This window comes from Rana temporaria, chromosome 6, assembly GCF_905171775.1.
Source record: "Rana temporaria chromosome 6, aRanTem1.1, whole genome shotgun sequence".
Lineage (NCBI taxonomy): Eukaryota > Metazoa > Chordata > Amphibia > Anura > Ranidae > Rana > Rana temporaria.
Window position 1 is genome coordinate 78,365,375 of NC_053494.1, and position 13,914 is coordinate 78,379,288.

At 43.2% G+C, this 13,914-nt stretch overlaps 1 protein-coding gene across 12 annotated transcripts in view; it reads left to right on the top strand.

Moving 5' to 3' along the window:
* The window catches only part of CLEC16A (C-type lectin domain containing 16A), a 1,403,906-nt gene that overhangs the window by 1,365,401 nt on the left and 24,591 nt on the right, over positions 1 to 13,914 (top strand). For 3 of the 12 annotated variants that reach the window (XM_040358542.1, XM_040358545.1, XM_040358546.1), the window contains one exon: positions 11,923 to 12,089. The exons of the other annotated variants lie outside the window; for them this stretch is intronic. In XM_040358542.1, coding sequence (XP_040214476.1) covers positions 11,923 to 11,945 — 23 coding nt within the window. In that variant the 3' untranslated portion in view covers positions 11,946 to 12,089. Of the gene's footprint in view, positions 1 to 11,922; positions 12,090 to 13,914 lie in introns of those variants that run through there. 12 annotated transcript variants of the gene reach the window in all.

The window sequence follows — 13,914 nt, forward strand, 5'->3', positions numbered from 1 at the left end:
GAGCGGTGACACGGTCCCCGAGAGCCCGGTCATGGTCGGAGTAACTGGTAACAGAAAATATTTTGCAATTGTTTATATGGTGAAGTCTGGATTTTATTGACAAGATGTTACGAACGTAGGATGAAACATATATGATATGCATCTCAGTTTGCGTTTTGTGCTGTTGAGTTTATACAACATTTGTGTAAAATGTAAAAGTAACGTGCTGTATATTTTTTATTTCTGTCTTTTGAAAAATATAATACATTTAAAAAAAAAAAAAAACATTCTGGCCTGACTAATGCCACAACATTTAATCCACCAGACAATTTACCTGCAAGTTTATCTGTTTTTCAAGGTCTGGCAGCTAAAGATTTGGAGGAATTAAAGATAAAAGGGATATAAATATACATGAAGGTATACCAACCTTATATAAGATGAACAATTTGGTAATATGCCCTGCTATGTTTGACAACTTTTATAATATTGTTACAGATGACAAAACGTATTCCTTGATAAAGAAGGACTTTAATCTGTCTTTTAGGAGACAGTTGGGGACTATTGTTGAATCCAGATATAGAGGTGGAATTCTAACCAAAAAAGAAAGGCACTTTCTCATCCCAAAAGCGTGTAGGGTACTCATTCTATATGTTTTACATAAAATCCACAAGGAAGCACAAAATCCACCAGGTCAACCCATAGTTAGTGGTATCAACTCTGTTACATCCAGGAATGGTAAATATATAGATTTTTAGCAACAGCCCCTAGTGGGGGGCAAGCCAGCATTTTTAAAAGATACCACTCAATGAATTAATAAACTTGATGCTTTGATTTTTAAGAAACATTGTCTGATGGTGACAGCTGATGTAGCTTTCCTATATTCTATAATCCTATAATATTGTAACTCTATGGCCCCGTACACACCATAGAATCTATCCGCAGATAAATCCCATCGAATGGGTTTCAGCGGATAGATTCTATGGTGTGTACACTCCGGCGGATATTTATCCGCGGATAAATCTCCCCTGGGATGGATTTTCAGCAGATGAATATTTGCTGACATGCTCAACAAATCCATCTGCTGAAGTCCATCCCAAAGGATGGATCCGCTCGTCTGTACAGACTCACCGGATCCATCCGTCCAAAGGGATTCCCCGCACGCGTCGTAATGATTTGACGCATGCGTGGAATTCCTTATATGACAGCGTCGCGCCCGTCGCCGCGTCATAATCGCGGCGACGGCGCGACACGTCATCGCCAGAGGATTTCGGCGCGGATTTCAATGCGATGGTGTGTACACGCCATCGCATAGAAATCTTCTGAAATCCTCTCGTGTGTATGGGGCCTAAGATATTCTATAATTTAGGATTAGAAACACCAGAATATTGTTAATCCAAAGACTTCTCTTTGATATATTAACAAAGACCGTTTATTTTACAGCTCATTCCTTTTGTCATGGAACACAATTATTTTTGGTTTGGGGGACATTTTTATCTTCAGAGAACTGGTGTAGCTATGGGGGCTAACTTTGCCCCAGCATCACTAATTTATTTATGGTGGCAAAGTGAGAAGAAATTGTTGTCTATGATCTGATGCCTTCTCAGTTGACCTTTTTGGAGTCGCTACATAGATGATATCTTTTTATGGAAAGGAGATGTTGAATCTTTGAGAATTGTTATGGAAGGATTGAATACAAATAACACTGACATTCTATTGTCTTATGAATTCAGTAGTGAGCTAATTAACTTTCTAGATTTGACCAGCCGGAGAGAGGGAGACCATTTTGTGACATGTACCTTTTTTAAGGAAACCGACAGAAATGGATATATTTTCCAAGCTTTCATCATCCATCTTGACTTAAAGCTCTTCCGAAAGGACAGTTTTTTAGAAATAGATGTAATTGTTCCATATTTGAAGATTTTAAAACCCAGTCTCAGATTCTTAAACAACATTTTATTGAAAAATGTTATCGTGAGGAGAAATTGAATGAGGTTATTAATGAAGTATCGAGGATTGAGCGTGACACTCTATTGAACAAAAATCCTTCACACGCCTCCCAGATCAATAGGGACCAGTGGTGGCCGGCAGGATTTTTTTTGGGGTGGCAGCAAACAGTATGTCAACCCACCCCCCTTCCCCCTGGTCAGTCGGTTGGTTGCACTCACTTTGCTTCCCCTGCTCGGCGGCCGCCTCTCTCCTCCTCAGCGGCCAAGCGGGAGTCTTCTCTTTTCGGCCAATTGGAAAATGGGTGTCACACCGTTTCCGATTGGCTGGATTGAGAATCAGTGTTTCAACAATGAATATTCATTTATTTTTGTAACACACCTTGGTGGGATTGGAGCGCATTCTCTGCGACCTGAGCCCACCCTATTTTGAAGCATATTCGAGTCTCTGGCTCTAATCAGGTGCTAAAAAAAATCCTGGCTACTGTAAATCATGCGCCCAGTGCCCTGAAAGGAGTTGGACGCATGAATAGGGGCTGGCTGCAGCGGCCATGGATAGATTCATGCTATGCATGAATCTATCCATTGCATATAGGGGGTGGTCTGAAGAGAGTGGGCGGAGCCCAGGCGCCTCTAATGGACGGGCCGCTACTGATAAGGATCATCAAATGTGCCCTATCACCACCTTCTCTAACCACCATGTTCTAGTTATTAAACTCTTCCAAAAACACTGGAAAACTGTAAAAACTTTGAGGGTTTTGGGACTACCAGATTGTCCTAAAATGATATTCCATAAACTCAAACACTTAGGAATCTTATTGCCCATAATGTGATTGCACACCACTCCCCCTTTAAGATGTCTTTGGAGGTCTTAAAGCGGATCTCCACTCTAAAGTGGAGTCCCGCTGATCGGCACCCTCCCCCCCTCCGGTGTCACATTTGACACCTTTCAGGGGGGAGGGGGGTGCAGATACCTGTCTACAGACAGGTATCTGCACCCACTTCCGGCCCTACGATACGGGCAAAGGACGGGTTTTTTCTCCGCTTCCCGTCCGTCCCCCGTTGTATGCTGGGAACACTCGGCTCCCAGCACACAGCGGGAGCCAATCGGCGGGTGCAGCGCGACTCACGCAGCGCGACTCGCGCATGCGCCGTAGGGAACCGGGCAGTGAAGCCGGAGCGCTTCACTTCCTGGTTCCCTCACCGTGGATGGAGGGGGAGCAGCAGAGAGACGAGCGATCGGCTCGTCATCTGCTGCGATCACCGCTGGACTCCAGGACAGGTAAGTGTCCTTATATTAAAAGTCAGCAGCTGCAGTATTTGTAGCTGCTGGCTTTTAATATATTTGTTTAGTGGCACATCCGCTTTAAGGGCTTTTTTCCTTGTCGGAAATGTAAAATGTGTAAGACAATTGGTAAAAATGCTGTTAGAACCAAATCCTTTAATTCACATAGTACATCTAGGTCATATGAGATTGATCACTTTATTTCATGTACCACCAAAGATGTGGTTTATCTCTTACAGTGTCCTTGTATGTGGCCAAGATGAGGAAAAATGAATATATAAATAATATTGTGACGGATCTCAGATACCCCAGGTGGGCACATCCGCCAGACCTGTGTCTCCTGTCCTCCAAATGCACCCGCAGTCTGCAGATTTGCCATAACTAGCCCTTAACCCCTCAATCACGAGACAATCCACACAGGTGTTGAGGGTTAAACATGCAGAGCTTAAACTGTTTATTAAATCCAAAACATACAGGTTTACACACAGGGACACTCCCCTGAGCCTTGTCTAAGAGGGGAGGGGGGCAAGGAACATCCAATGGGAACTGAACATTTGTACATTGAAACAGGCTACAGATAAACCTATTGAGATTATGGTAAGCAGGCAGCCCTTCAATACACACACCCTGCGGAGAGATGTCTCCAGTCCAGACCATGTGTCATGAATCAACACAATTGGACACGGCAACAAGGGAGGAGGGGGGAGAAGGGATGTAGCATTACATTATGTCAATGCCAGCTTCAGGTCTCCAGTATTTTCTGCCCTATAGTCTGTGGCTAAGAGGCCCGCCCCCAGTCCCTTCCAAAACACAATACAGTGGGTTCTGTCATAAATATATATAAAGAATTTAAAGAACATAGTCTGTCTAATCATTATCGTACCCATCACAACAGACACCCTTCCTCCTTAAAATTAGTAGGGTTAGACTGTTACATTAGAGAGGCAGTCATTTTGTGAGAGGTATGTCCAAACTTGGAACTCGCTAGATTTTTCAACTCAAAACATCTAGGCCACATGGCTTTAATATAGAGTGAGATTTCAATAGCTTTGTTAGTAATAGCTATTGTTCTCCAGTAGTTATTAATTTTATTTTTTATCAATATTTTTATTTTATATCCTCATGCCTTATGTTGTAAAGGCTCTTGCAGTTCATGTGGCATGATTACTTTTTTTTAATAATATTTGGAATAATTAAATAAATTTTTTCTGTTTGAATATTTTATTGTGTTTTCATAAGGCATAACAAAATTCATAATTATAGTATCGTTCATATTTGTACAATACAATGAAAAGAATAAAAACAGGCAATTATAACTATACGTCTCTCGTCAAGAATATAGAACCATATGTAAGGAGTATTGCTTAGTGTAACATTTCAGTTATCATTACAATTTAGTGATGTAATTCTAGCTATTAATATTAACAACCATATATAATCAACATAGGAGAATATAAAAAGTAATATTTAATTATAGCGAAAATGGAAGAAGATAACGCTTGCTCGATATAGCGGGTCAAATAACCTATTTTCTGCGCTATAAACAAAAATAGAGCGACAATTTTGAAAAAAATTCAATATTTTTTACTTTTTGCTATAATAAATATCCCCAAAAAATATATATATAAAAAAAAATTTCCTCAGTTTAGGCCGATACGTATTCTTCTTCCTATTTTTGGTAAAAAAAATCGCAATAAGCGTTTATCGGTTGGTTTGCGCAAAATTTGTAGCGTTTACAAAATAGGGGATAGTTTTATTGCCTTTTTATTAATTTTTTTTTTATTACTAATGGCGGCGATCAGCGATTTTTTTCGTGACTGCGACATTATGGCGGACACTTCGGACAATTTTGACACATTTTTGGGACCATTGTCATTTTCACAGCAAAAAATGCATCTAAAATGCATTGTTTACTGTGAAAATGACAGTTGCAGTTTGGGAGTTAACCACAAGGGGGCGCTGAAGGGGTTATGTGTGACCACATGTGTGTTTACAACTGTAGGGGGGTGTGGCTGTAGGTGTGACGTCATCGATTGTGAATTCCTATAAAAGGATTACACGATCGATGCCGCCGCCACAGTGAAGAACGGAGAAGCTGTGTTTACATACAGCTCTCCCAGTTCTACAGCTCCAGGGACCGATCGCGGGACTCCAGCGGTGATCGGGTCCCGGTCACGGAGCTTCAGACCGGGTCGCGGGCGCGCGCCCGCGACCCACAGCTAGGTACTAGCACAGGACGTACCTGTACGTGCATGTGCCCAGCCGTTCCATTCTGCCGACGTAAATGTGCAGGAGACGGTCCTTAAGTGGTTAAATTGTGTCAGCCTTGGTGGATAATTTGTTGCATAAAGTTCTGTAGGATTAGCTGTAAGGTTTAATTCCTAAATATGTAATATATGTTGTTGTCCATGTAAATGGTAAGGAATTAACTAATTGGGTTTGGGTATCGAGTGGTAGCGATATATTCAGGGCTTTGGATTTGTGTGGATTTATCTTAAAGGGTCACTAAAGGAATATTTTTTTTTAGCTAAATAGCTTCCTTTACCTTACTGCAGTCCTGGTTTCATGTCCTCATTGTTCGTTTTTGCTTTGATGTTGCTGTAATTCCTCTCTGTTCTGGACACTTCCTGGTTGTTTGTTTCCTGATCACCACAGTACTGGGAGATTTCTCACTGTGGTGACTAATAAAGGAGGTGTGATTACTGTGTGTCTAAAACCCCTCAGCACCAATCCAGTTTTGTTGTACAAACCATCACTGCCCTCTATTGGCTCTCTGGCTCTGTACATCAGAGAACCAGGAAACAGCAAAAACGAAACTAAACTGTAGGTACATTATATGATTGGTTTTTATCTATTTTTAATCATTTTTAAAAGGAATCAGTTAACTATTATGTCTCTATACCCTGTAAACGGTCATTTCAGCTAAAAAAATATTTCCTTTAGTGACCCTTTAAGGCCCAATACTACTTCAAATTTGAAAAGGATATCTAGAAGAGTAGGTGTGACGAACCCAGGACTATGTCCGCTGTCCATGCTTCCTTTGTTCAGAACAGCACTATCCAAGACTATTTAACACACCCAGTCACCAGACAACACCGGTCTTGGAGTACATCATTTTATTTGAGATCTCACACAAATATATACACAAGGATGACAATACAAACTGTAACCAGAAACCTAATTAACATGAGCTAATTATCTAATCCTTTAGACAATCTAATGCCGCGTACACACGATCAGGCTTTTGCCCAAGCAAAAGCTTATCGGAATTCCACGGAATTCCATCGGAGTAAAATAAAACATGTTCTATATTTAAACTCCGATGAAATTCATCTGAATTTCCGATATAATTTCTCCGATTGGGCATACACATGGTCGGAATTTCCTATGGAAAAAGTCCGTCTGACTTTTTCCAATGGAAATTCCGATCATGTGTATGCAGCATTATTTTTGAAAAGAGAGATTGGTGTGTCCTCTATTAGATACGGCACCTCATCCATATAAAATAGTACAGGGTTGTTAAAAGGATAAGGGGATTATAACGGTGCCTTCACAAGTCACAAAAAGTATTTGAAACAATATTAAATGAAGACAATATTTTAATCAATATATATATATATATATATACATGGCTAAATTGTCAAGAGATGTGCGGACAAAACGGACCCAATGTGTGGGGAACCCCCAAGACAAACTAAATGCCACAATAAAGCTGTACCTACCCCAGGTCAAAAATCGAGGCAGGATGCAGCGTACCAAGGTGACAAAATAGAGACCCTAAACCTTAGTGCGATTGCAGGGGGCTAGTAATTCAAACTAAAAAAGAAAAACATAATTCAAGGGCTAGTTAGGGGTTAAATACCATGAGATAATAACTCACGGCTAGTATCCCTAAGTAGGGGCTAACATACCCTTCATACATACCTATTTTGAAAAAGTTATAAAAATAAATTAGTGGGCGCTGATTGAACTGCCATAGACGTTGGAAAATAGCAGACTGATCAATGGGTAATTAACTGCAGGGGTTGACACAGCCCATAGGTTAACAGGAAGATGTCAGTCTATCCTGGAAAAAGCACAGCGAAAATAGCAATGCAATTAAGGATAGAAACCTACAATAAAAAAAATAACAGCAGATGGCTGACATTGCATCCATCCACAGAAAGCCATACCAAGAGAGGACATAATGATAGATTACCTTAGATGAGTGTAAACATAATGACAGCGCACCACCGACACGCTAGCATACAAATAGCCCCCCAGCTGATCAGTGACGGATGTCACTGATCAGCAGCGGATAAAAAGTAGCCACAGCGCATGCGTGCACGCCGACCTGCGCCTACAAGCCCCAGACTACTGTGCGGCGTGACGTCAGCAGATCGCAGCGGCAACGAGCGGGCCTGAGGCACGCAGACAAACAGACAGATCGAGGAGAGGCAGATATAGCTGAAGCAGGAGGGGACGACATAGGGCGTGGCTAAGGGGCGGGCTATGTGTCAAAAGACAACAAAGCCCTTGGGTGTCCATACAATCACGGGAAGGAGTCTGAATGCCGCCATGACAACGCCATAAGCAAACACCCCCACAATTAGACCAAGGGCGGATAGACATAAGGACTGTCAAAGGGAAATCACTACATCTTAGATATAAACAAAAAAAGGGATCCGTGATGAACACCTAAAGAGATAAAGCCATGAATGAAACTTTATACAGGAGCCAAAGCATACAAAAAACAATTATATATTGAATGTTGATAGTAAATTCACACAGAATCAATAATGTATGTATTATACATAGAAAAAATACAAACAAAGTTAATAAATTAAACTAAGCCTAAATATTTTGAGGAAAAATCAGTCAAGGAAGGAAAGGGGAGGGAAAGAAGAGGAAGGGAGATGAACAGCAAGGGACCCAGAGCATCCTCCAAATGGTTCCATAGATGAAAAAGGACCATAACGTTAAGTGAGCAAGAAGAAAACAAGAGACAGGAACAAATGGGCATGGACTCTGGATCTCCAAAAAGTCAAAGAAATCTCCGAAAATGTACGGAACAGCATAAATAAAAAAACTCATAAAAAGCACTTGTAGCTGATATATTCATTAAGTCCGGGGTATCTGACAGCGTCTAGGCTCTGTATCCATCTTGTCTCAAGCTGTAAAAGAGTTAAGTCTATACCACCCCCCCGAACATGTGTTGGCACATGTTCAAGGGCGTGGAATCGCACCATAGTCGCATCATACCCATGCTGACGGCCAATATGTCGATTTAATGCTGTGGTATTCAGCTTTTTAAAAAGAGGCAGAATATGATCTCTTATTCTTTTACAAAAAATGGTCTCTTTGTCTTGCCAACATAGAAACATCCACATTGGCAAAGAGCTAAGTTACACGATACAGGCATACCCCACTTTTAAGTACACAATGGGACCAGAGCATGTATGTAAAACGAAAATGTACTTAAAGTGAAGCAATACCTTTTTTCACTTCTAGGCTGTAGTGGGGGTGCCAGGGGAACACTTGCATGTAAATAAGCTTATCTGATGCAAGGGGGGGCGCTCCAATCCATCCCCCGGACATCACGCTGTGCCCAAAGGACAGTGCTATTGAGAGGCTGGATGGAATTCTGTGGCTGACAGGGAATCCTGAAAAAACACTGAGGGGATGTGATGTCACCGGAGGTGGGGAGGCAGCCAGGATACAGGAAGAGCACACTGGAACTGGGAAGGCTAAGTGCTCAGAACTTCAGTTCCGTCTAATGCGGGTGCACGGCGCAGGAATATTTGTACTTGTGAGATACTTTACGTACACTCGTGGGTATGTCCGTACTCGCGAGTGTACGTAAAGTGAGTGTCCGTAAAGCGGGGTATGCCTGTATTTGATGTTATGGAAATATCCAATTGGGGGGGGTACATCTCTAGAATTAGATAGAAAGCAGCAAACATTGCATCTTCCACATGGGAAGGTGCCTGTTTGTGAGGGTTGCTCAAAGGGTTGAGGACAGAAATTACTAGATACCAGTCGGTCTTTAATTGAAGGAGCACGACGGTAAGTTATTTCTGGGTATGGTTTGATAAATTTTTTAATAGTATTATCAGCCAATAAGATAGGCCAACATTGTTTAAGGACATTGTTCATTTGACCATGTTTAGAAATTGTAGTTATTACGTGAACAGATACATTTTGTTTGGGTATTTTAATTGAATGGATTAAATCCTTTCTATTCAGTTTGACAACTTTGTTAAATGATTTTTTTAAAAGGGATCGACTGTATCCCCTGACAAGTAGTTTGTCACGTAATTCATTGGCTGCTTTAGTAAAATCTGAATCTAAAGTGCAGTTTCTTCTAAGCCGAAGAAATTGGTTATATGGGATGCTATTGAGAAGAGGTTGAGGGTGTGCACTGGCAGCGTGCAGTACAGTGTTACCCGCTGAGGACTTACGATAGAGGGAGGAATGAAGTCTGCCCTCTTGGTCAATATGAATCTTTAAATCAAGGAAATTGATACAGGATTGACTGCATTCCATAGTGAAATTTAAGTTATAGTCCTTTGCAGCGAGCGCATCCATCAGCTGCAAGAGCTCATCCCTGGTACCTGACCAAAAAAATCAAGATATATCGTCTATGTATCTTGACCATGTAATCTCATGTTGTAACAAAGATGACAGATGATCATTAGAAAATAGTTGCCTCTCCCACCCCCTCAGGTACAGGTTAGCATAAGAGGGGGCACAAATGGTCCCCATAGCTACTCCCTGCACCTGGAGGAAGTGGGAGGTGCCAAATAAAAAAACGTTCCATGTAAGGATGAACTCAAGCAGCCGAAGGACGAACTTCGTTCGTCCAACTTAGTCCGAATGGTAGCGATACCCTTTTTATGGGAAATGGAATTCTAGAGACTTTCCACATCTAATGCAGCCAGGTATCGGGCGGAAGATATTTTCCATCGATACTGCGAAGAAGATCAATAGTGTCTTTAACATAGGAGGATAGTGAGATAACATGAGGATACAGGTACTTGTCAACCACAGCACTTGCGTTCACATTTAGTCCCTGGCACCCAGACACAATCGGACGACCAGGAGGGTGAACCAGGGATTTATGTACTTTGGGTAAAGAATAAAATGTCGGTGTCTTTGGATCCTTGGTGTTTAAATAACTCCAGGTGGACTGATCAATAGTACCATCCTGTCAGGGACCTGCCAATAGGCTCCTGCGCGCACGCATGCGCATGCATACTAATGCCCAGAACCTTCAGCAGTCATCTGTTCCTGTGTGCAGACGCATGCCAATTGCACATCGGTGTGCGCCATATGCACGCGTCTGCGCGCGCATGCGCCTACTACACGCACACGTGCGCGACGGGTGCATGGGCGGTGGGAACACGCGCTTGCTAGTTAACGCGCAATTGGCGCCACTCTGCCTTTAAAAAGCCAGCAGCTGCAGTGACACTTTGCTGTCTGATCTGCAGCATTGTACCTAAAAACCTGTGACCTGTTGTACCTGTTACCCAAACTGACCCGGCTCTGTCTGACCATCCGAACCTCTCCAATCCAACATGTTAAAAAATGTTGGCCTATCTTATTGGCTGATAATACTATTAAAAAATTGATCAAACTATACCCAGAAATAACTTACCGTCGTGCTCCGTCAATTAAAGAATGACTGGTATCTAGTAATTTCTGTCCTCAACCGTTTGAGCAACCTTCCCATGTGGAAGATGCGATGTTTGCTGCTTTCTATCTAGAAAGTTAATTACCCATTGATCAGTCTGCTATTTTCCAACGTCTATGGCAGTTCAATCAGCGCCCACCAATTTATTTTTATAACTTTTTCAAAATAGGTATGTATGGAGGCTATGTTAGCCCCTACTTGGGGATACTAGCCGTGAGTTATTATCTCATGGTATTTAAAGCGGGAGTTCACCCATTTAAAAAAAAAAAAAAAATCTCCCCTTAGCTTCCTGCTCGTTCGGTCTAGGGGAATCGGCTATTTATATTAAAATATGTGCAGTACTTACCCGTTTTCGAGCTGCATCTTCTTCCGTCGCTTCCGGGTATGGGTCTTCGGGAGCGGACGTTCCTTCTTGATTGACATTCTTCCGAGAGGCTTCCGACGGTCGCATCCATCGCGTCACTCGTAGCCGAAAGAAGCCGAACGTCGGTGCGGCTCTATACTGCGCCTGCGCACCGACGTTCGGCTTCTTTCGGAAAATCGTGACGCGATGGATGCGACCGTCGGAAGCCTCTCGGAAACCTGTCAATCAAGAAGGAACGCCCATTCCCGAAGCCCATACCCGGAAGCGACGGAGAGGATGCGTCTCGTAAACGGGTAAGTACTGCACATATTTTAAAATAAATAGCCGATTCCCCTAGTAATAACGAGCAGGAATCTAAGGGGGAAAAGTGCCCTCTAAGGGTGAACCCCCGCTTTAACCCCTAACTAGCCCTTGAATTATGTTTTTATTTTTTTGTTTGAATTACTAGCCCCCTGCAATCACACTATTGTTTGGGGTCTCTATTTTGTCGCCTTGGTACACCGCATCCTGCCTCGATTTTTGACCTGGGGTAGGTACAGCTTTATTGTGGCATTTAGTTTGTCTTGGGGGTTCCCCACACATTGGGTCCGTTTTGTCCGCATATCTCTTGACAATTCAGCCATGTTTTGAAACATTTTTGTAACTGCTTTTTACTAATTAAATGTGTTTTTTTCAATAGACTGTACTAAATTCACTGAATGAATCTCACACCCCTGAGGAAGGCAACGATTTGCCGAAACATGTCGGGATATTGTGATATAATTATTCCTAATCAGTGTTATTTCTAATTTACTGTCCATGTTTTTAATCAATTTATATATTAAATAAAATATTGTCTTCATTTAATATTGTTTCAAATACTTTTTGGTGGAGTTGGAACCCCAACATTATGAAGCCATCACTATAATATGGCATATACAGGGTTTCCAGAGTTTGTATGTTTTGGGGGGACATGAATCCAAATTAACATTACTTCAAGATCCCCAGGCAAACACCTCACAAAGAGTAGTGTTCCCTTAAAATCCAGGGTCCATGATCAGAAGGCAAGAGGCTAGCATTCAGTCCTCTCCAAAAGCCTTTGTCCATGCTAGGTCTGTCACACATCTACCCTTTCAGCAGGAGACTAACACAGGAGGGTTGACTCTGACGGGCTGACTCTGAAGTTAGTCCATAGTTCCAATACCCTATAATGCCTGTACCCACACAGTACCCCAAACAAAATGTTCCAAACAGAGCAATACTCACCCAGCCAACCTCTGCCTCTCTCAGAGAACATGCCCGCCACTGGGGACAGGCCTAGACTGGCCCTTCTCCCTGGAGTCCTTTCAGCAGCTGGAGAGAAGACAGGGTGACTGGGCTCACTTCGTCATGCTGTTGGGGATCTGGGCCGACTGCCCAGCATCCCTGGGGTGTAGAGGTGGAGACTGGAAGTCCCATCCACTTTTGGTAGGTAAAAATCCCCCAGTGCTTGCAAAGCATGGCTGACGACATCCTGTCTCAGTGCCGCACCAATTTATGGGGTTGTGTCAGTGAAGACTGAAGTCCCATCCACTACCACAGGAACTCCCTCTTCTGTTAGTTGAGGGCATGGGCCAGCAGCACTCTGCTCTGTTGCCAGCTGGGTTGCCGTGAGTGGAGACCGCAGTCCCATCCCCTGATATCAGCTCAAGCTGCAGATGTCAGTAGCATTCTGCCCTGTTAGCACTTCAGCTGAGGACCCCACATCATCCACTCTGGCTAACTGTTGGGCAGTGACCATCACCTTCTCACCCATGGGCCCCTAGAACTGCTGCAGGTGTGGGGCAGAGGTCTTGGACCCTCTGTCCGGTGGCCAGCGCTTCAGCTGGAGGAGTCTCTTGTAACTCCACAGATGCCCTGATACAAGCTCTTCTGCTGTAGGCTCATCAGGTTGTTTTTCCTCAGCAGAACAGTCTATCTAATCCCCAATCTCTATAACTGGTGTCTGGGGATAGAGATTCACCATCTCCTGTCTGTAGAGCGAAAAAGAGGTTACTGGTGCTGGGCAGAGCTCATTGATGTCTGACCCTGGTGCCCGCTCTCCAGCTGGGTTGGTGGTATTCTGAGGTGCCATCTGCTGCTGGGAAGGGACCATCTCCTTCTCACCCTGTGTCTCCAGGACTGCCACAGGTGTAGGGCAGAGGTCTTGGACCCTCTGTCCAGTTGTCAGCGCTTCAACTGCAGAAGTTTCTGGTGATGCCACAGATGCTGCTGGCAGAAAATCCCATGTCTCTCAGTATTGTGGGAGAAAGCCCAACTGCCCTTTCTCTCCAGGAGGCTGAAGCTGCTGTTGGTGTTGACGAGAGGATAGCAGATCTCTGACCTGTTGTCAGCACTTCAGCTTTATAGACGGCAATCTCCGGAGTTTCCACTGCCGATTCTCTGGCATGCAGCTGAACGCATTCTAGCAGTTTCCTGTATGCCCTTTCCAGATGCTGTTCCTTCCATAGCAAATAGTCTAGATCAGGTTTAAGCTCTGAGACACCTGAAAGACCGAGTATAGCCTCTCTGTATTCTCACAGGTCTTCAAGGGTAGGTTCCCCTTTATCGCCAAACACAAAACAATCTGTAAGGCTCTCCCACAGCAATCCAGGGCCACCAAAGTCATATCCGTGTCCCATTGCAGAGCCCAATACTGATTGTCCAGCTCTAT